This window comes from Glycine soja, chromosome 11 (assembly GCF_004193775.1).
Source record: "Glycine soja cultivar W05 chromosome 11, ASM419377v2, whole genome shotgun sequence".
NCBI classification, from domain to species: Eukaryota; Viridiplantae; Streptophyta; class Magnoliopsida; order Fabales; family Fabaceae; genus Glycine; species Glycine soja.
In genome coordinates, this window is record NC_041012.1 from 119,994 (window position 1) to 143,416 (window position 23,423).

General features: G+C 32.7%; 3 protein-coding genes across 3 annotated transcripts; 1 reads left to right on the forward strand and 2 right to left on the reverse strand.

Moving 5' to 3' along the window:
• Positions 1 to 5,189: 5,189 nt before the first annotated feature.
• LOC114376609 (magnesium transporter MRS2-3-like) lies at positions 5,190 to 7,538 on the reverse strand. Its single transcript, XM_028334795.1, has 3 exons — positions 6,728 to 7,538; positions 6,498 to 6,648; positions 5,190 to 5,688 (listed from the first exon to the last, which is right to left on the reverse strand). The coding sequence occupies exons 1-3, from the start codon at positions 7,486 to 7,488 to the stop codon at positions 5,401 to 5,403; spliced, it is 1,200 nt and encodes a 399-aa protein (XP_028190596.1). The 5' UTR covers positions 7,489 to 7,538; the 3' UTR covers positions 5,190 to 5,400.
• A 1,542-nt stretch (positions 7,539 to 9,080) lies between these two features.
• LOC114374318 (40S ribosomal protein S20-2) lies at positions 9,081 to 10,260 on the reverse strand. The gene is made up of 3 exons (XM_028331951.1): positions 10,042 to 10,260; positions 9,854 to 9,967; positions 9,081 to 9,453 (listed from the first exon to the last, which is right to left on the reverse strand). The coding sequence occupies exons 1-3, from the start codon at positions 10,151 to 10,153 to the stop codon at positions 9,311 to 9,313; spliced, it is 369 nt and encodes a 122-aa protein (XP_028187752.1). The 5' UTR covers positions 10,154 to 10,260; the 3' UTR covers positions 9,081 to 9,310.
• An 8,038-nt stretch (positions 10,261 to 18,298) lies between these two features.
• Positions 18,299 to 20,318, forward strand: LOC114375598. Its single transcript, XM_028333424.1, has 3 exons — positions 18,299 to 19,078; positions 19,209 to 19,305; positions 19,409 to 20,318. Exons 1-3 carry the CDS (start codon positions 18,602 to 18,604, stop codon positions 19,816 to 19,818), a joined length of 984 nt encoding a protein of 327 aa, XP_028189225.1. The 5' UTR covers positions 18,299 to 18,601; the 3' UTR covers positions 19,819 to 20,318.
• The last annotated feature ends 3,105 nt before the right edge of the window (positions 20,319 to 23,423 follow it).

Below are 23,423 nucleotides of genomic sequence, written 5' to 3' on the forward strand. Positions count from 1 at the left end.
CTGGAAGATGACAGTGATACGCTCCTATATCGTAAAAACTTAGGCAGTCACATCTCAAAATTAGCCCCGAAATTAACAAACTAATAACACAAGAAAAGCGTATAGCTATGAGAGGAATATAAATATATGGCGTTTGTGTTGAACGAAATTAATTATGCTTTTAGTAAACCAATTGTACGGTTTTTTCCCGCTTTTTTTAATCATAAAAATCCATTTTTTTAGTCAAGCGAGACAAAAATGTAGTACTACCCACTAATTCTGATGAAGGCCATGTCATCCTAGTTGAGTAGGCAGGATGTCTTTAATCTACATTTGAATCTTTACGTTAGTATCTGTGAATATAAATTAAGATTATCTGTAATACATAATCATCTACAGATACAAGACCTTCATACACTTTTGGAAGAGTCTAGACTTTCATATATATGCATCTCTTAAAATGTTTTCTAAGCTCAGGAGATCCTTCCTGAGATCTTCCAGACCCAGAGGAACATGCCCCATTTTGTTTAGTATTTCAACTTTATCTCGTTTGGGAGGATCCCCATTTTAAAATATCATAAATGATGTTTTTTTTTTAATGTAGGTTTGCTCCCTTCAAGTCTGTCTGCTTGGAAGCTGTCGTAGGACTTGATGTCATGCACAATTATGTGTCTCTTTAAAAGTTTTTTTAAATATTTTATTCCTTTAATTTACTTATTATTCCCAGAATCTAGTATTGTGAGGCCAGAGAGGTTGAAAAGATGGCCATTGAGAATTTGGGATGCCAAAATAAAAATATCTGCCCGCATGTTTGTTTTCTCCTATATATAATCCGAGTACGGAAATAGGAATTAAAAAATGCTAATAGAGGAAGCTAAGCTAAAGACAAATAAAACTCAAAAACTTCTAGATAGAGAAATTATTTAACTTAAACGTTGTCCAGCTGCATTCCATTCCATGAAATTGGATAAGAGTCCAAAAGAGTATGGGAAAACATTTTCTGCCTTTCCAACCACCTCCAAACCAAACCCTTCCTCTATGACTCTATCCCCGTTTTCACTGAGGAGCTGGGAAGGGGCTTCATAGCTTTCAAACACGTGGTTCATGTTTGATCTTCTATTTCTGTGAGCATTGGATGTTCCCATTTCTCAGGACAACACTCTCTGCATACCAAATGATGACAAACAGTGACTGAGTCACGTGGTCAAAACTAAAATCTACATAATTGCTAGTATGTCTTATTGTGCTGTGCAGTGTTTTATTTCCCGCCACTAGCATTAGCAACAAGGTTGAGGACTCAAAAAAGAAAAAGAAGCAACACTTGAATCAATCCTCTCTGTTGAAAATCAACACTTTTTTAAGTCAGAGGAATTTTAGGTTGTTGGTTTTAATATGAGGAAAAAAACGTAGGAGAAGAAAAAAAGAATGTGATTTTAATTTGGAATAATTGATATAATTTTTATTGAATAAGTTTTATATTTAAATATAATTGAATAAAAAATCATACTTTATTATTTAAGAACTGTTATTATCATCTACTGATAATTTAAAAATAGAATCAGAAATTTTAAGTTTAAAACTCACTTATTTACTAATAATATAATAATTAATTCAAATTAAAAATCAAAACTAGCTTCAGCATGGATGTTCAGCAACATAGGTGCAGATTCTTAGTTGAAATCTTGTAACAAATTTTTACTGTTCAATATTGGACTTGACATTACGATGCTGATATTGTATCTCCAATGCTAAGCATATAGAACAAGTCACGTACGCGTAAACTATCTCCATGTGGACCCTGCTCAGCTGGCTGGATATTCAACTCTTGAAGCGTCAAGTTACTTTGATTGAAGGGAGAGGCTCACATAACATAATGCCAATGACAACAATATTTCTCGGATCAGTGTACGTATTAGTTATTTGTCTTGTATTTTCATTAATAAATTGTGAAAGCATCACTCATAAAACAGTACCTGTTTGCTCAGTAACTGTTCTGGACCCTTTCTAGGCTCACTTCGCCCCACTTAAGAAAATAAAACAAACAACATGCTGATCTAATATTACTAGCCTCAATTACCTATTATGAATCACAACCCTAATGAGTCCGAACCAACCAGAACTTCTAATTAATTCCACGCATTTTATTCTCTTATATATACTGACAAGCAGGTAATCACACTAGAGCTTCCAGGGCCATCGAAAACTCCAAATTGATCCATCCACATTCTTCATTGTTGAGCTGGCGCTGAACAAAAACCATAATTTGAGTTCAACTCATGCTTGTGATGAATAAAGAAATCAATAAAAAAAAAATTGAATGACTTATTACTACAAAAGTGATTTTTGACACTAAAAACCTGTTTGACAATTGCCATTCACTTTCTTTCAAACTCTCTTTTCTAGAGCCTCTCTAAACTTCTCATCAGATCATTTATCACATATTATTTTTCTCTCTTAATTACTTCATTGTTTTCTTTCTATCTCACTCTTTTTTTTTTACCCATAACCTAAAAAATGAGGTTTACATTCATATTTTTCCTTTGACTTTAGGTAAAAATGCACATGTTGAACCTAAAAGTAATGTTTGGCGGCACTGCCAAACTATTCGATCAGTTCAGTTACTTATATATTTGATGCTATTGACGAGTGATTTCAGGCCCCTTGAAATTTGAATTAGTCATTCATTTCAATCCAATGAATATTGTTTTATCTAGTTAGTTACACACCTTGCAAGAAAGAGTTACCTTGGTATCGAGATATCCCAGGAGAAAACAAATTAGAAAGAGAACGAAAGAAGAAACCCCGACCCCAAAAGGATGGAATTGTTGGTGCAAATGAAGTTTGAGCCTTGAGGTTTAATTTACTATTAATTGAAGAATCCGTGTCAATTTAAAGTCAGTTATTTGAAACATTTGCACTTGTAAGAGGATGTTTAACGCGGGGTACATGAGTTGTTTAACATATTTTTATCATTCCAACATATGACTTGGCTTAAATGAGTTGCTTATACGAGTAATCGTTGCTTAATTCATTCTTATTAATTAAAAAATTATTTTTTAATTAAAAAATTTAATGCGACTCAAGTTAAAATACTCACTCTAGTAATTTTAGCATTAAAATAAATTTGTATAAAATTTTTAAATTTATGTGATATTATAAGACTCATAAATTTAGATAAACAACTTATTTAAAAAATCTCTAACATACATTTAGAAGGTCTTGTTGGTTTATGCACAAGATATTAAATATTGAGGCTCACTATTACAAGAATTTATATGGTCACACGTATAGAACAAATTAAAGGAAAAAAAAATTAAGTATAACTGTAATATTTCTTTTGGGTTAGACTTGTAACGTATGAGCTTATTGAAGGAGAGACCAAGACGATCATGTTTCTTCTCATGGACAGACTCTTAATGTAAGAGCATGATACTGCTGATTAAGTTAAAGTGCCAAGGAGCTTCTATATATAGGTAGTACCTAAGACTTTAAAAATGTTTCTGTACCTTCTAAGTTCTACTAAATGTTTAAAATTTCTTAAAAAAAATTAAAAGCTTTTAGATGATTTTAAGATATTGGTTAATCGTTATTTAACTATTCATTTTTGGAAGATATTACATAAGTTAATAAATATAATTAATGTTCTTGTTTATATTGATATGTTTTGAAACTTTTTCTGATATAACTTCTATCATTATTTTTGTCTTATTTTTTTATAAGTGTGTAAAATATTTAAAAGTTAAATAAAAATAAGGATATGCATAAATCTATTACTGTCTTAAGCTTTAAATAATAAATAAATAAACAAAAAAAAAAACAAAGGAATAATAAGTACTACCATTTATCTAGTGCTCCCTTGTGGTGCCCGAGTGAAACATATAGGTAGGGTAATGGGAAATTGCTGCTTTTCCTTGTCTTCTATTCGCTGCAAACAAATTGAATGAGTTGTTTAATGCAAGAGATAGTGGCATAGTGTCATGCCATTAGTTATAGGCTTTGCCTCATTGAACTTGTTTAGATAATTCTATTAGCTTATGTATGTTATAAAGTTGTTTTTCTTAGAGGATGCTATAAAGTTGCTAAGAAATGATTTTTATATAATTAATTGTAATTGTTAGATTTAAATATAATTGAGATGTGTGATTAAATTAATTTTAATTATAGTTTCTATATTAAAACATGTTATAAAGAGAAAAAAATATATATTCTCAAACGGATACTTGTATCAGTTTATTTTCACAATAAGAGTTTTATAAGTTGTGTTTTATCTAAAACAATTTTTTTATTAAAAATAAATAATTACTTTTTAAATAAGAAAAAGCAAATATGTAGTAATTCTTAAAATAAGAAAACAAAATTTACATACAAAATGAAGATAAATTTGTTCCTCTTAAGACAATTGACCAATTAAGGTCGTCCTGGTCTGACTTTATAGTGAGGTATCTGACTAAATTATACCTTGTCGGATATGCAAAAAAAGCTGGTAATAATCTCAACTTTGGTAAAAAGTGGGTACCATAACAAGTTACCATACTAGTAGACACTTATGTCCTCACAAACTCGTCAGAGTATGAGATGCACTGAAACAAAGATGCTCATCTAGTGAATTGCATGGAAGCTTGTCAGCGATTTGTATGCGAAAATTATCATTTTTTTTCTCATCAATTATCTTCACAAACTCGTATATTTGTGCAATTATCATGTTTTTTTTCTTGTCAATTATGGAAGCTTGTCAGGGATTTGTATGTGCAAAGTATCATTTTTTTGCTTATCAATTATCTTCTCAAACTCGTATATTTGTGCAATTATCATTTTTTTTCCCTTATCAACTATGGAAGCTTGTCAGGGATTTGTATGTGCAAAGTATCATTTTTTTCCTTATCAATTATCTTCACAGACTCATATATTTGTGCAATCATCAATTTTTTTTTCTTACCAATTATCTGCATAAACTCATCTGTTTGTCCTTCAGAGGCTCAACGTCTCCACTCAACAGGACTCTGATCCCAACGGGGTTAAAGCCATAAACACACACATTTTCAAGCTACAACTTTTATTAACCAGGATGGCACCATACAAAGTCTATGATCCCCAAGTATGTTTGAAAGAGAAATGTTCTTTTCTCAAATAGAAGTACTGGCACAATAAGAAAGAAAGAAAGAAAAACTAGGGAGAGTAATTAAGGATGGAGGGGAAACAATGTCCAAAAATAAAAAAATAAATGAGAGAAGTTTCTGAATACTATGGATTTTTTTGTCCAAATAACAAAACTGTTATTGGAAAGACGACAAGTGTACATAAGATTTATGTTTCTATCCACGGAATATTGTAATGGTCTGCTATTAAAATTTATAGCATATGAATAAAAAGTGATTTCCAAATTAAATTACATTTGTTTATGAAACACTATTTGATGCCTGGTTACTCTAGCAAGCGTTTGTGCTTACACCAGGCAATGGCAACCACATACAAGAATATGGTCCCTGCAGTGCTACCACCAACAGTCCAGAGGAATTGCGTCATCCCCGCTTTCTGGTCATCAAATAGCTCAATGTGAATATTCATGCCAAAAATACCCGCCACAACAACAAAGGCGCTCACTACCAGAGTTGCTGTGGTCAACATGACTCCCATTTGGAGGAGATGGTTCTGTTTGTCATCCAGCATGATGTTGATGTAATCCTCTGTGTCATCAACGTACTCCCTCAGCTTCAACAGGACGACCAACAAATAAGAAAGTCATAATAATAGATGAGCAAATTTCATTTCACTTCATGTAACTGGTAAATTATATCATGTCAAATTGTCATAGAAGATAGCCATATTGGATCAGAAATGTTCAGCGATCATAACCTAAAGCTGCCAACCCCGAGATTTACCAAACTCCCTTGACATATAATCCATCCATCTTACTAATCATATTTGCCAATGCACCTAACATTTTCAAAAAATGGGAGAAGTTGATTTTGGGTAATGTGTTTGATACCGGTTTCAAGGATGGATTCAGCAGACAATGACAGATAAACGGGTCACGACTGATGGCTGAGGGAGAACAGAGTATTGATGAGTTTGGTCATTGGAGGATTCGGTTGTCGTTTGGTAGAAAATGCTAATGGGCATTGATATAATTTTTTCTTGTGTTTCAGGGGTGATAGTAGAAGGGAGTGGCAGTTAATGACGGGTTGTGCTAAGTTCTACTTCTGGATATTGGTTTTAGTGTGTGATGTTAGCAGTGAGAAAGTCGAGCCCAAATATGTTGATTTGGAGAGGACAAAATGCTAATCTCCACAAATCTGTTACTTGCTCCACAACCAACAAAACCTTTTTTTAATATCAAGCATTGTGTCTTTGAAATGGGAGAAGGAAGGAATTGTGAGGATTTGGCATGAAGCCATAATAATTTTAGTCCCTAGGGTTTTATAGGGGCCAGTAGAAGAAACGTTGGCAATTAGCATGAATCTAAGAATGTCAAGTCAAACCTCTTGTTAGGCAGAAGAGGCGCATGCATGGATACATACCGTAGAGAGCTTGTTCAAGGTGCCATCAATCTGGACAAAGTAAGCCTCCAAGAGCATCTCAAGCTCCTCGACATCAAGTTGCTTGGTGACGGCACTGAAGGAGGCGCTGTCCCTACCGAGAACATTGTCGAACGATAATTCAGGAGCGGTCCTAAAAAAATTGAAAGAAAAATTACATTTAGAGGTTAGGGAGAAGCGAGTAGGAGAGTTAAAAGGGAAGGAAGAGGTGCCTGTGAGGTTGAAGAAGATCGCCGTTGTCGGCAGAAGAGGTATCGTCGTCGTCATCGTCGTCGTCGACGACGACGACGTCGCCATCCAAGACCTGTTGTTCGGCTAGCTTTTCAGAGAGATACATCTCAGCCATATCTTCGTCGTCATCGAGCAGGTGCTCCAATTCATCCCTGACCTTCTGAACACGACCGGTGATGGCGACTAATCGGCTCTTAATTTGACGAACGCGTTCCAAATTGAGAGTACTGATCTTGGAGGTGAGCTTGTCCAAGGCGGGATGAGCCTCCTGCTCCAAGGTTTTAGCCTCGTTTTCCAAGACGCTACAAGCAGCCTCCAGACAGGCCTCGAGGGAAACGAACTCGAAGGGAAGAATCTTGATGGCGTCGTTGGGGTTGGGGTTGGGGTCAGCATCAGCCTGGTTGTGGTGGCGGATGATCCTTGCCTGGAGCTCATGAAGGAAGGGGGTGACGGAGGGGTCGCGAGAGTTGAGGAGGAGGAGCTCTTGGGCGGTGATGATGGCCTTGATGTGCTCCAAGTTGATAACGATGGCCCTCTCACGGCCAAGAAGGGTGGAGGGGTAGGACAAGAGAGGGTCCAATATACGCAGGTCTCGCGCGGGGAGTCCCGTCCGCCTCATGATGGCGTGCTTCCCGGCCTCCACCACCTCCGTCTCTCCTTTGCCGTCCAGTACCAGCCATTGCCTCACTCCGCTTCCCTTCTTTCGAATCCCTGTCGTCGATCTCTCCTCCCCTCCCCTCATCCTCCCTCTCTCTCTCTCTCTCTACTTCTTTATTACTTTCCTCTTCTTTTTCTTTTGCAAATTCTTGTGAAAATATAAGTTTATTTAAACAAAGTTCACCATCTTTCCTTTTTTTAAAAATATTTTTTTATTATTGTAAATAATTTATTGAAAAAATATTACACTATACCTTATAATAAGTTTTTCCTATAATATATCAAGTCTTCTACTCATCAAAAAATATAAACTCTTGTAATTTTGAATCGATTGGAGTTGTCAGCCATCATGTAACTGATTTCATAGGACTTGAAATGTTTTTATTTTTTATTTTTTACGTACAAGCATAGGGGGCCTTGGCCACTCCTGATTTTTTCTATAAAAAAGAATTTCTTAATGTATATCAGGATTATTATATTGATTAAGAAGACTTCACCGTAAAATTAATAAGAATTAGGCTTTGAACGAAAGTGAATCAAGAATAAGATATCACATATCCACTGATGACATGATACGAGTAATATATTGACGTAGATGGAGATTGAAAATGAACAGGTGGAAGATACAGGGTGAAATTATGGAAGGAAACTAGAAAAAGTTGCATGACAAGGGAATTGGTCGTATAGAGTGAGTGACCTTAATTACACAGGCACAGGCACAGGCACAGCGCGGCTGTGGACAACATGGGGCCTGATTCTTGGATAGAGATACAATAGATTAGCCTTGGAGTTGGAATGATCATCTTCCTCAAAATAACAATGTTTATCCTCCTCAATTGTTCCCATCTTTCTCACCTCAGGTTCTGTGTAATAACTCATTTTCCTTCTATTATATTTATATTTATACACAGAAGCCCTCGTTAACGTTTCATTTCTTATCATTGGCACTAATGATGTTTGGTTCCTCACGGGCATTGTTCCCGAAAGCTCCTCCCTCCTCTGGACACCCCAACGCCCACCACTCCCTTGACGTGTAACTCCTTTGCTTTCTTCAGTACCCTGATAGGACTTGAAATGTAGTGCTTAAACTTGCTTTGCTTCTTCTTTCTCATACTGAAATGACGATGAAAGGTGCATTGTGGTAACTGCTAAATAATAAAGATTAGAGCGAGTGGACTTTGTTTTGTTAATTAGCGTTGGAGTTGTCCCTTGGAGCCAATAACTTTCTTATTCAACTTTTAGACGGCAGGCTGGGGAGTCCGCCAGCCTCGTCAAAAGGTCGTTCCATACCTTGGGGCTTGGACCTTGTCATAACTTCATCAACAAAACATCTATGCAAAAATATTGTTTACTTTAATTAGTTTTAACATGTATTTTTGAATTGTCTCGAGTTATATTACAACTACAGCATAGCCGAATCCTCAACTCTAACGCTGAAAATAGTTCCTCAAAAAATTTGCATTACTATTATTTTGTATCTCTATATATTCAAAACCATAAAGTAGTCAAAATCACAGCAACAGCCATTTTACCTAGTTCTTATAATGCCTTTTACTCTTTTCTTCTAAATTACGATTAATCACACTAGTTCTTCCCGAGTTTAAGATTTGTAAGCATTAACGACTATAACAAAATTTTGGCACATAGTTTCTAATCTGAAGCTAAAAATATTAACGAGATTTTAGAACGTATTTAGCATGACATTTCTCATGGTATTCTTCAATGTCGATAAACATAAAACAAAAGATAATCGATCAAGTCAATAATTCCCCTTCCACAATAATCAACATCAAAAATTTTAACGGCAAAAGGAAATGCATTAACCCTAACATATGGGACTCAACATACCTAGCAAAAAGGATAAATTACAAAAGAAACTAGCATGCGGGGAAAAAATGGGGCAAAAATCAAGCATCTGCAATGGTGACCTCGACCTCAACACCCGGTTCAATTGTGATTGAAGTAATCTGCTTAACCACATCAGGGGAACTGTAGAGATCAATAATTCTCTTGTGCACACGCAGCTCAAATCTGTCCCATGTGTTGGTGCCTGAAACAAGAAGCAGCTCATTAACATTAATATATCCATAAAATACACCAAGACTTTAAACAGGTAAGGATAATGACAATACCCAAAACCAAAATACAGCTCTTACATTCACACATGAACCTTATCTTCAAAGCTTTGCTCTTTAGTATCATCCGGATGTCAGAAAAAAGGTAATTGCTATGTTTAACGCTTATTATTATTATTGCTCTCTCAGAAGTGTGAGTTTTGAAAATGTTAAGCAGACCAGAAATAAAAAATATTTGACAACAGCCGGTGCGTTGTGTAAAAGTAAAATGACAGCAACTCGTAGTAGGGTACGTATACATAAATAAAATAATGAAGCTATAATTCTGATTAGAGTGTAGAAAGCAAGCAAGAAGCAGATAGAAAATGAAGTTACCTTCACCACACGGGGATTTCCTGGTGGTGATGTTAAGTACTTTAGTTGGCATCCTAACAGGTCCCTTCACCCTGAGGCGCTTGTCCTTGGCACCACGAACAAGGTCGGCGCACACTATAATTAAGAGAAAAAAAATTCGAGTATGAAATAAATAAATGAAAAATAAAAAATGTTGAGGCGAGAGGTACCTTTCTCGAGATTCTTGACGTTCTTAGAGGAAAGGGTGATCCTAATCTTATGGATCTGCTCCTGAGGCTCCTCCAAGCCGGCCTTAGTAGGCTTCATTGCAGCGTAAGCCATTGTATTGTTTCGTCCCCTCTACGCACAAAGTTTCTGAATTGCAAGCAAAATGCGGCTCTGCAGCACTTGGGGGACGACGGAACAAGCTCTTAGAATTTCAGGTTACCATAACTCTTCTTAGGGTTTTTTATTGGGTCATGAAATGGGCCAGATCATCCACAGGCCCGCTTATTTTATCTTCCTTTCCAAAAATCAAAACCACTCTATTTTCAGGAAACAAATCAATTTAATTGAAATATATCGATTGTGTAAAAAAAAATGTACACCCTTATCTTATTATAAATTTCCATTTAATTTAAAGTTTTTATTTTTAATAAATAATATAAAAATCATATCTGACTCGATTTAATGGATTAATAGTATATTTTTTACAATAATGATAATAATATATTGAAATTATTTTAAAAACTAACAATTCCCAGACCCAAAAATTATCAAAGAATAAAAACCTGCAAAACTAAAATTTTATTTTTAATATTAAATTATTCTGATATAACATATTGTTTTGTTAATTTTGTACCTCAAATTATGAACGTCCAATATTTTAATCCTCCGTCAAACTTAACTTATTATTTATTTTCGTAATTTAGATGTAGAAACTACGATATTTGTAATTTATACTCGGTTCTTAGCACTCAAATTATGTAGAAAGCAATTGGTGTAACTCACTCCGTTGGTTGAATAAAGTGTGCGACTGTTTATAAATGTTTAATTTTTATAGATAAAAAAAATTATGTTGGTTGAATTAATAAATTTAGTATAAGGTTAACTAAGGATAAAATTTCGGCTAGCAATATTTACAAACAATGTCGAGTTATTGGATTAGTTTGTTTAAATTTATTTTTTAAAATAAATATATTTTTAATAAAAGAAGTAATTTTTATTTTTTATATCTTTATTTAAATTATTTTTACCTAGAATAAGTAATTTTTACTTTTTTAAAAGAAGTAAATTCTATATCTTTCTTAAAAAAATGCTTATTTTAAAGTTTTAAAAAAATAATTAAACCAAGTGTCAGCTGAAGTTTAATGATAAGTGCGGCAAGAAGTAGATAGGGATGATGAAAACAGCAACAGGGATTCGAAAGCTAAAAAATAATAAAGAGATTGATCATAGTTCGTGGACGTGTCTAAAATATAGACAACGCTGAAGCACTTTTAGACCAATTTAGACAGTTTCCAAATATACTTACATTCACGAAAGCACTGTTTCTTGAAAATATAATTCTTTTTAAATAAATCAAACATGAAAAACAAACATTTCCAAATTTAAAATTCCTTAAAAACTAACAAAAATTATTTTACAAAACTACTCCCTGAAAATGAAAAAATACACTTACAATAGTTGATTAGAAAATAAATTATTGATAATTGCAATAAAATCAAATAAAAATATAACACAATCTAAACTTAATACAATTTCAACTACAGTATTAAAATTTTAATTAGTTATTATTGTTTTTCTTTACCTTGTAACGTTCAATCTACTCCTTTAATTTTTTAAATTAATCATTATTATTGTACAATATCTTTTAAAGTACAATCCCTTCACTAATACACTATCTTGGCTGATGCCTTGGGTTACTATTAGAGTGTAGTTTTCTGTCCTGTTTTAGTTATGTTTCCTGACTAGTTTTTTTTAAAAAAAATATATATATATTGAGCAAATTCTTTTAATAACATTTTATAAGAAATTAAAACTGACCAAATTAATAACAAATAAAATTGAGCAAATCTTAATAGCAGCATATAAAATTGACCAAATTATTTCAACAAACAAATTAACATAAGCTGCTATTGAAAATTGTAAAGAACGATAACTGTTTCACAGACTCGACGCCTCCCGATGATTTTGTGCTTAAAATGAAAAAAGAGAAAAGGAGTGATTATTTGTAAGTTGTATAAAAAAGTAACAGAATTTGAAGGGGGAAAAAATGTGGAGCCACCAATCGTGAATATACACTGCATTCGAACCACCAAAGAACCTTCAACTACTCTACCTGTTTCTTGTCTTGTCGCTAAAAAATATAGAATTCACAAAATATTGTTTCTCTTTTGATGAATGAATTTAATTTAAAAAAATGGTTGACATAAGATTAAAGTAAAATCTAAAAAGAGAAGGTGATGAATATAGACAAGTTGGTTGTATGAGCAGCCTTCAATGTGTTGTCTATAAGCTTGCATACGCTTTTACCTTCACGCTCGCACTCTTATCCACCTTTACATACGCTTTCTTTCCACCTCACCTTTGATTTTATCGACTCCACCTCATTTCCCAACATTCTTCATTTACTTAACCACACACACTTGTCTCTTTTCTTTCCTTTTCTAATTTCTACACCACGCTCATCCAATTATATAACTACTTCCCTCCCTATTGCAATTGATCACCACCTTTGCCATTCACCGTTTTTCTCTCCTACCCTACGAGTTACGACCCTTTTGAATATAATGATTTCTAATTTATTGATTGAGTTATTCCCATTTATATGAAAAAAGATCTTAATACAATTATACTTTTATTCGACCTTTGATCTCTTCAAACATTTTCTTTTCTAATTAGGAGTACTTTGTGATTTTCCAAAGATAAAAAGTCAATGAAGATTACTATCTTGCGGAATGAAGTATTGACCTTTTTAAAAGAGAAATTAGTAATGGTGGAATTGATTGGAGCTGCGTGGGTGAGGTGAGGGTCGTGCCATGTGTTGGTGTCTCACTCAAAAACTTAAACACATGGTATGGTGTGGCACACTTTTCACCGTACATACACTCAAATATAAATGCTTTACGCTGCCTCATTCCTTTCCCAACTATCTTCATTCTTCATAATATGAATTATCATCAAATAATTTCATGAATTCTCCTAAATACTTACCACATAAATATTCATATGAAAATATAAATAAATTATTTCAAATGAACTCTTTAAACAATATAAGAAATCATTTTTTTCTTTTTAAATATAGGAAAATTTTAATTAATTTTATCTTATTTAATATTATTACCTCTAAAAATATCCTTCATTTAATTGAGATACTAATTTCAATGACTTTTTTCATTCATACCAAATTTCAATAAAGAGTAAGTTGAGAAAACAATTATTTTTAAATTATAATTAATGTAATTAACTAACTTTCATAATTATTGTATCATGTTTTATTTTTCTTATATTTAAGACAAGTTACTATCCATATTTAATTCTTAACAAAAAATAATTTTTTTGTTAAATTTTATTTATCTTTCAACTGAATTTTAAAAATTAGGAGGCATGGTCGCCTTGAAATGTTTCATCTCCTTCAAGTCCACGGGCCGACTGGTACAAGAAGCAGCTGCTAATTTTGTTACCCAAAACTCGGCACAATCCTATATCTTTGCCAAGAAAGAATAAAATAAATTGTGTCTAAAAAATTTACTTGGATAGAAAATTGTTCGTGTAACTTTAATATTAGAATGCTTGGTCATGCAAAAATTTACATCTAATTTCTACTACTTTTAGCATGTTTGGTTACACTTTTCAAATACGAACTTTTACATTTTGGATGTAATTTTCAAAAGTTAATAACTATAATTTATACATCCTAAACACAATTATATTTTCACGTTATCCATCCATGTTTGGTGTTTTGGACGCTGATCTAAATCTATACTATACGTAGTTCTATTTATTCATTTCGTTAACTTACTCGTACTATCTATTTGTTCATTGCACCTTACTCGTAAACTAAGAAACTTAAAAGAGCTAATTTTAAGCTTTTCTGTGTCTATTCCTGCCCACAAAATTAAAGTTAATATTAATTAATTGAATTTGGCTTCATTTTGTTGGTTTTAATTATCATTTATGCCAATTAAGCAAGTTAAGAACATTACAGCCGATGCTTAGCTTCATCAATTAAGATTAATTCCATTCTACTTGCAAGCATATCATAGCTAGTAAAGGAACTGTGCAGATTTCTGAATCCCAATCTCAAGAGACTGAAGTTGAGAATAAATAATAAATGCATGTCCAAATTTATTTCTAATAAAATCAGAAGAGATGTATGTATCTGTATATACTCACATGGATAAGAGGGGAGGGGACAAACAGAAAACCCCTCCTGTCTGCAATTGCAAGTGATAGATAGATAGATAGGTGACTAAACTTGCTCTTGTCAAAATTAAGGCACATATAAAGGCTACTGCTTGTCAAAATTTTAAGCTGCTTCGGATTTGTCAAACAATATATATTTTAATAGCTAGCTGGCTCTTTGCCAACCGCTATAATAGCAGCTTCAAGTGCGAAGATAAGGCAATTGTTATGGAATTAATGGTCCCAGAATATTGATATACGACTTATGCGTGTTATGAATAGCTTCCTTTAAAAACAAGATATATGCTTAATGACTCTGACTTCATCTTATCTTACTAACAATCATGAAGTGCAACAAATTGCGGTAGCAAATCTGTAACGCAAAATATACACGTCACAATGATTTTTGAGGCAAATGAAGTGATGATCCTTGGCATGCTTAAAGGGAGGACCATACTCACACGAGGCAATATATGAACCCAAATGGTGGAGAGTTCTTTTTGCATTGATTAGTTGGCTGCTGCTGGTGGATCGCTGGATGACTTAAAGATGGAAAGAGAAAACTTAATTTTAATCTGTAAGGATCAACATGGCATCTGGAAATGGAAGAAGCTTTTCATTTATTATTCATCTTTTGCATCGCTAGTGCAATCTAACTCAATCAGCCTTGTAGCTTCACGAGTTTCCTTCTTAACTGGATTACGATCGATTTGTTGCTTGTGAAAAAGATGCATGGACGGCGTACGTGGAACGAAAACATTATATTTTTGGATTCAACTATAAATATTATAATTGAACTTGTAGGGCATAAAGATTATGAAGGTCATCTACAGTTTTAACTTGTCTAAAATACAACTATATATAAAGAAAATAAACAAATTAATAATAAAATTTAATATAAATTTTTTTATTTGATAAAAAATACTTAAAATTGCTTTGATTAAAAATTAATTCTACACTCAGAATCAATTATTTAACATAAAATTAAATATGTAAAAATTTACATAAAATCAAATTAATTATATTTTAATGTCTTTCTAGATAATTTAATCAAGCATGCACAAAGTATTTCACAATAAATAAATCTATTTTGCTTGCAACTATTACCTATATTACACATTGTGATCCAAAGCATGTGTGCCACTTACATGTTAATAGAGTAATTATTGCCATTAGACTCAATTGCTAGTGATCCATGTGACCACATCCTTGATGCTCATATAATCCATCCTCAACAAGTAATATATAGTCGAAAAACAAGAGGATAAGATTCAACCACGATGTCATTATTCTTAGTAATTTTAATTTCTAAATTATTATTATTCTTAGAATAATAATTAACAAAATTTTTTTAAAAAAATTCAAAAATATGTTTTCTTTTAAACGTCCATTTTTTTTTATAAAAATAATGGGTTTTGAGCAATGAACTTTTTTGTTAAATTCTAAAATTTTAACAAACAATATCATATTCTAAGGAGGATGTATGACATTTTAGCAGCTCATACCTTGGTTATACAAAAACTTGGTCACCTCATTAGAAAGAGCAAACTTCCCAAAATAAAATTAAAAAACCTTAGACTCAGTGATTGTGGATTTTTAATTTTTAAATATAATTTTAAAACAAAACTTGTTAAACAAAAATTGAACTAAAATAATTTTTAACTAAATTTTAAAATAATTTTACATTTATTTTTAAAATAAAAAAAGTGACTTTTAATTTTAAACAAGACATTCTCACTGCTGTCACTATTTCGCAATTCTCATCATCATCATTTCATCATTATTATTATAATTATTGTTGTTATTATCACCACTTCATCCCAACTATTATATCATTACTGTTTTGTTATCATTGTGATCATTTTATTATTTCATCATATTGTTACTATTATCATCATCATTATTTTATAATGGAGCGAGATAAGATAAAATAATTTGATAATTAATTTTATTCATTTTCAATTTGTAACAATTTTTTAAAACAAAAAACAAACTAAAACTCAAAACTCCAATTGGTTTTGATTTTTAATTTTTAAAAAATTAAAGTAAAAAAATCACTCCAACGAAATTAAGTATTATTTTTTAAAATGAAAGCATGAGATATTTCATGTTTAACTTTTTTTAATCTATTATATATAATCTAGTATCTCCATATAAGAATTGTTTCAAGGTGTTTGCAAAATTACTTATTACCTCGTTTCATTTAAGATTGTTTTCACTGCAACCCTAATTAAAAAAAAATATTTATTCAATTAAATGAGCTGGGAGAATAAGAGTCATCTATTAAAAACATCATATGTAATAAGGCTCCTAGTACTTAATTCAGAACTTCCTTTGTCGTTGTTTGCATCCCATCTGGCACGCGGTGGTACTCAATTTCTCATTATTGCCGTGTGTTTTCGTCACAGGCCCGGGCGACTGAAATCATCACAGGTTAATGGTAAAGTTCGTGCCTCTAGGCAAAAAGGAATAGTTAATTTTAAAAAGAAATTAAAGGAACTCAAATTGTATAATTATAATATTTAAAGATTGAAGTGACAAAATTAAAATGTGAGACTAGAATTAAGGGACCAAATATAAAAATATACACATTTTTTATTATTTTATATATATTACTTATAGTTATAGCTTCTTCTTTTTTTTTTTCTAATTTCTTTCTGGATGTAATCATTTTCCAATTTCTCCAGTTGCTGTGATGGCAGGCAGTTCCTTATGATTACGAATCAGAACTTGAGACAAATTTATTGCCGTGAAAAGCAGAATAATTTAGATAATAGAGCAGGATTCGAGAAGAAGCGTGCGTGCAAGAACCCAACTTACAAGACTATGAACAAAATTAAGACGCTCTTAGCTGATACTTGAGCATTAATGTACTCAATCTCACTACAAATCTCTTACTTTTTTATTACAGAAAAAACAATCAATTTAGTAGGCATGATTCAAATCCTGTTTTAGTCTGTCTCAGAAAGTTTTCTTCTTAAAACAACCAAGTTTCTTGACCCAACAGTCATCCGCAGAAATGCCTCGCAGTTACTCAACCTGCACATACCATTATCATTTATCAAGCGGTCTAACTTAATTGGTCGAGTTATACATTCTTTAACGGACTTCAACAGGTTAAAAGCACCGGGGGTCATGTATCATTGCTTGTGGACTAACATATATATACTGAAATGATGAAGACAAAAAGATGGTGGTTATCTTTTTATATGATGAAGATGAAAATGAAAGGGCCCTCCCTCACGAAGTAATATAGAAATGAACACAGAATTAAAGGAGATGGATTGAGCATGCAAATGACTGTACCATAAAACAGTCAATTCAGGGAGTAGTGATTGATTATGGTTGTCAGGCAGCTGAATTCACCCTGCAAACAAGGACATGCATTTTCTTAAGGACAACGCAAAATGGTACCTCCAGCAGAAAAAGATTACCAAAAGCCGATTTCAAATATCTTGGTTCTTCTTTCGTGGGATTTCAAAATAATTTTTTTTATTGTATTTTAAAAGCTGAATTCCGCAATTTGTTGACGTGAGCTTGCCCCAGCATTGTACCTCACAACACAACCTTTTTACCCAAATAATAATTGCTTGCTAACAAGATATATAATAAATGATAAAGAGGTTTGGAATATGCCCTTTTTCCAAGTTTTAAAACAGTTTACTTTGCCCGCCTTTGAAGGCATAATTCGCCTTCAACAATTTATCGGATTGGATGCCTAAACCTGACGTCTCCATATCTTCTACTTGCTTTGGCCGAAGGAATAAAGTAATATATATGGTTAATGCCAATTGCAAGACCCACCCACATGCTCAATTTTATTATATAATAGTCCAAAAATATTCTGATTTCATGAAAGGAAATAGACAAGGACATGACATAATGATAGAGGGCCTTCCTGATATACGAAACCAAACTCGTAAAGATTGACATAACATCCAAAAGAGAAAAAGAGAAAGCCATTGGAATTGGAATGTCCTATAGTATTATTAGTATATGAAACACATAAGCTGGAAGAATCAAGAAATTGCTACATTAAACATGTGGGTACAACCAATCGATTGCTATGTTGCCAAGCTTTAGCTTTCTGGTTCCCCGGTCAAATAAACTATTTGCTATACATAAATGCCTCTTCCCCACTCCACCAACCCCTCGCTTTACTCTCCCTAGCTCTTACGCTCCTTCCTCCCTCCATCCATAACAAATTTATTTGCAGTACTCCAATTCTATTGTGAGAGCCCATTGTCATTTGTCAAGGACAAGAATGTTCTATTAGCTTCCACTGCCTATTCGTGCTCCCCATCTTTCTCCAAAAACTTTCGTATTCACAGCTTAAATATCTTTTTCTGTTTTACATCTATTAATTAGGTCCTACTCCTTCCAATGGATACTTCCAAACCACAATCTGCCAAACAGCTAAAAGAACATCTCCAACACCACCAAGAGCCTTTTTCATTGCAAAGTTACCTCATCGAAAGAAGTTACATGTTCAAGAACTCCAGCTCTGATAGTAGCAACATTCAACACCTTTATTCAGCCAAGGATCTGAAGTGGTCCATCAAATATGATTTACACAAGATAAGGAAAAGGTTATTACATGCTTCAGGGATACTAAGATCACTATTATACAAGTTCATTCCCACAGAAGACAACCAGGAGTTCTCAAATGAAGAGCACAACAGTGATCTATATTATGTGCATGAATACTTAACAGCACACACTCAGGCAACTCAACAAACAGATTCACTGAAAACCTTAGCTGTGTCGTCGTGTCATTTTACTAACAATGATGTTCAGGACAAGGTTTTGCCGGCAAACATGTTTCAGACACTCACACTCCCCAAATTGAGAAGATCAGAGGTAAGTAATAAGGGATTCTTTTATGCGACCACAATAGGAAATTCATACTCAAATCACATTATTTTGAGTGTATACAATTTCATAACCCTTTACATTATAAATTAAGCAATCTGACTCATTAAGCTAACAGGTTGATAAAGGAACCAAACCATATTGGATAACCTCAAAAGAGAACAGGCAGCAATTTAGCAGAGAATCAGGATGGAAAGAACCATTACCCAATGCAGGTTCGACACTTTCACTAAAATCAGAAGGGAGGAAAAGTATTAACAAGCATGCATTAATTTTAATTTTTAACTAGCTAGCATTATTTTCATTGTGGTGGAACAGTGTGTGACTTAAAGAGTTCAGAGGGCCAGGCTCCAACTTTGTCCCAGAAACTTGTTAGAGAGTATGTTAGAAAGCTACTAGTGAACTCAAATATTCTGAAATTCAGACGTGCAAAAAAAGACAAAGACAAAATACAGGAGATATGCGGAAGATACAGAAGGAAGCAGCTACAGTTTGACTATGTAGAAAATGAAGGTAAAGCTGTTTCAGAATCTGAAGACTTCAACTTGTTGGAGAAACAATATAGACAGGTTAAAAAGATGAGCCAGCTGTTGTACGCAGAATCCTGTGTAGCATCAGAAGAGTGGAAAAGCTTCCAAATCGTAAATTGGGAGATATGCAAGGAGATAGGAGATTCAATCACGGATGAGATTGTCAGAGAAATAATTGATTTAATCAGGCTTGGTTAAGTAGCATTTAGGACCATGTTGAATGTATTAACATCAAGGAAGGATATTGTCTATTATGCCTATTCCAGTCATGGAGATTTCACATTGGCCTCGGTTAGACAATGACACCTATGTTCATGTAAATTCACGTTGCAGACTTGGGATGGGTTTCTCTAGACCAAATTACAGATATCTTTTACAATTATTTTAGCTTGAGTAGTGTCCGAACCTAGTCCTGATCATGATAATTGACAGGGACGATAGATGGTAGATTAACCGAGCCAAGGTTGGTTCTGTTCAAGATATTACAATATGGTTATGTGTCTAAGCGGGGGAGGTATATGCATGCCAAAGAGACATGAATGAGCAAGTGAGTAGTACTTTAAGGTGTTTATGTGTCAAAACATACGGTCCCATGTTGAAGGAGTTAAGCAATAAACTGCTCCTCTATGCACTAAGGTTGAGTTTGTAGGTGGTCGTTGGTTGGAAGCTAATTAAAATCGCCAATGATCAAATTCTAATAATAGTCTAACGATCCAATCGTAACTTTAGCATATTAACCGGTTATGTCTAATTAAAAAATTTGGGTCTTAGATTCATCATATCACAAGATTAATTCTTTTCACTGGGTATAATATTCATTTATCTTTTTTCTAGGTTTAAATTTTAAATATATTAATGTACTTTTCTTTATAATAATTTTTTGTTGGTATGCTTCAAAATTTGTGGTCGTCAAATCATCCAAATTATTTTCCAATGGCCCAGCCTTATAGTAAATTTTATTTGGATATATTTGTTTATAAACACTTAGAAAAGAAAATAAAATTAAAATTAAAATAAATTAAATTTTTTTATATAAATTAAAATTTATACAGTTAACTTTTATAAAAATAATATTAAATTTTTTTAAAAGTTAAGATGTATAAGTTGATTTTAATTTATACAATAAACTCATTTTTTTAATTTTTTTTCTTATAAATACTTATGATATATATATATATATATATATATATATATATATATATATATATGTATGTATAAGACTAAGTTTTTTTCATTTCAAATTATCATTATTATATTAAATAGAAAAACGTTGTTACGTAAAGTAAAAAAAAATGTTCTTGTTTAGTTTTTTTTTGGTACATAAAATTATTGTCTATTTATTTTTATTTCATCTCGTTGTTAAATTTGTTTCCCGTTTATTCCTACGACCACTGCAGACACCCACAGCGACGACGTGATAACTGCTAAATAAGTGTATTTTGATAGTAGAAAATTAGTCAAATATTGGTCTGAAATTAATTATTTAGCAGTTATTTGTGATTAAAAGTTAAAAAATTAATTAAATTGAATTTTTGGTTGCAGATATAAAAATTGGAGGTGTAACAAGCAAAGAGGGCAGAAAAATTGGAGAAAAGAATAAAATTTGAAGAAGGCCAATCCAATACGCGTGCTCAGCGCGCGTCACACAGGCTAAGCAGGCCAGGAAGTACATGCGCGCTAAGCGCGGGTGTCGCGCTAAGCGCGGGTGTCGCGCTAAACGCGCCTACAAAGGCGCAACTATACTATAAATAGAAAGTCAGTACAAGAGAAAAAAGACCACCACATAACCCCCTCTCCTAGGGGTTTCATTTACTCCCTTTCTTCTCTCATTGTAAAGCCTTCAATGGTCATGAGTGGCTAATCCCTAGCTAGGGCCTCAAACTTTATTTTCTGTTAGTCTTTAGGCCACTCGGGAGAGGGTAAAACTTAAGTAGGGATAAAGAATGAATGCGTGAATCGGTTTTAAGGGTTAGGCCACTCGAGAGAGGGTAACGCTTGATAGAACAGTAAAAGAAAGAAATCATTGGGTTAACATGACTCAATGCCCCAACGCTAGCAAACATCTAGAATGAAATCTTAATGCATCTTAGTTATTGAGTCTTCGCAAATGGCATTTGAAAGATAGGTAATTAAGGTAGGCTTGTTATCGTGAGCCATCAGGAGCAAGTAGATGGATATATGTGGGGCTGAATTAGTTCGTTGGTATTGATAACAGACAAATCCAGAATCCATATATCTAGGCTAATTAGACTTGTCAGGTTTTAGCGATTTTAATATATAGATTTTATTCCCTGTTTTTATTGTTAGTTTTTTTTAGAAGTAGTTATTCCTTATTTTACTGTTGGGTTTCAGGAGTAAGTATAGAACTAGTTATCATATCTCAATTTAAATATTTTATCTTCTATTTTGATCTTTAAATCTTTTATCTTTTAATTTTATCTTTAAATATTTTATCCTTTTAAATTGGATTTGCATTAATATAAGTACAAACAAAGTTCCTGTGGATTCGACACTTGTTATGACGATTTGGTACATTTGCCAACGAGTTAACAGGTATACTCATATCAGACTAGGAAATGCTTGGCGCTTGTAGGGGAGATGAGTGTGATGCTTTTCATTCGGCTGATATAATTTGTTTGACCAATGGAATTTTTTCCTTCCAACACGGTAACCTTGGAAGCTGGAGAGTTTAGCGTGTCCTTTGTTGAGACACCAAACATTAGTGAGATTCATTGGATTCCTAATTCCAACAACTCCCCAGTCACGCATCTTCCCTCCAATTTCTCCCAACTAACATGCTATACATGCTTCCATTTTTTGCTTCACTAAATTTTACAAACTAAAATTGCAGATATTAGCAAATGTGACTTGAGAATTCACATTTTGAATTTTTATATATAATTCTCCCTGACTTTATCTTTCAAATGTGTTTTTCTTAATAAAATGCAATATCAATTACCAAGTGTTTGAAAACTTATTGTAAACGTGAAAAGACTGAAATTGTGTTTTAAACTTGATTTAAATATGCACTACGTTTGTTGCACCCTTTCAGATAGCTCAATTGACACTGTTCAACATATGACATAAGTACATGGTTTTAAATCATGCTACGCTGGCCCTTGTTGAGTTTCTATCATGACTCAATAGTAAGGATGGCAACTAATCAAATTATGGAGAATAGTTGGCTAATTTTGCATGCTAAGGTGCTCTTTCATTTTTCTATTAATTCCGGAAAACTTAGTCATTAAAATATAAAACTCGTATAGCAAAATACTGGATCCAAAATTTATTCGAAACTAACCATAAAAAGAAACAACACTTAAGTGATATATATAATTAGAATAGCATAACATTATTTAGATAAACATCTCTATTTATAAAAAAGAAGCATAATAAATCAAATTTCTTCTATGAATAAAAACCAACTTGTATATCTCAGTTTTAAGAAAAATTAAATGAAAAAACATTTAAAAAATGAGACATATAAATTAATTTCAACTTATAAAAAGAATTTAGTTCATCTTATTTTATTTTCCTATAAATACTTTTAAAAATGTTTATCAACCATTGTCTCAATAAATCCTAATTATTTGATCATTTTCTAAGAGTCTCTACATGGTTGCTTATGCAAGTTACTTAAAAATAAGATGCATTATTTTATTTTTCAAATATTTTCTAAGAGTTTCTTAGACAAACAATGTTACTTTTATAAACAATGTTGCTTAACTATTTTTTTTTTATCAATTAAAGGTACTTTCTTGGCCAAGAATCATCAGATAAATAAAAAAAAAATTAAACCAATC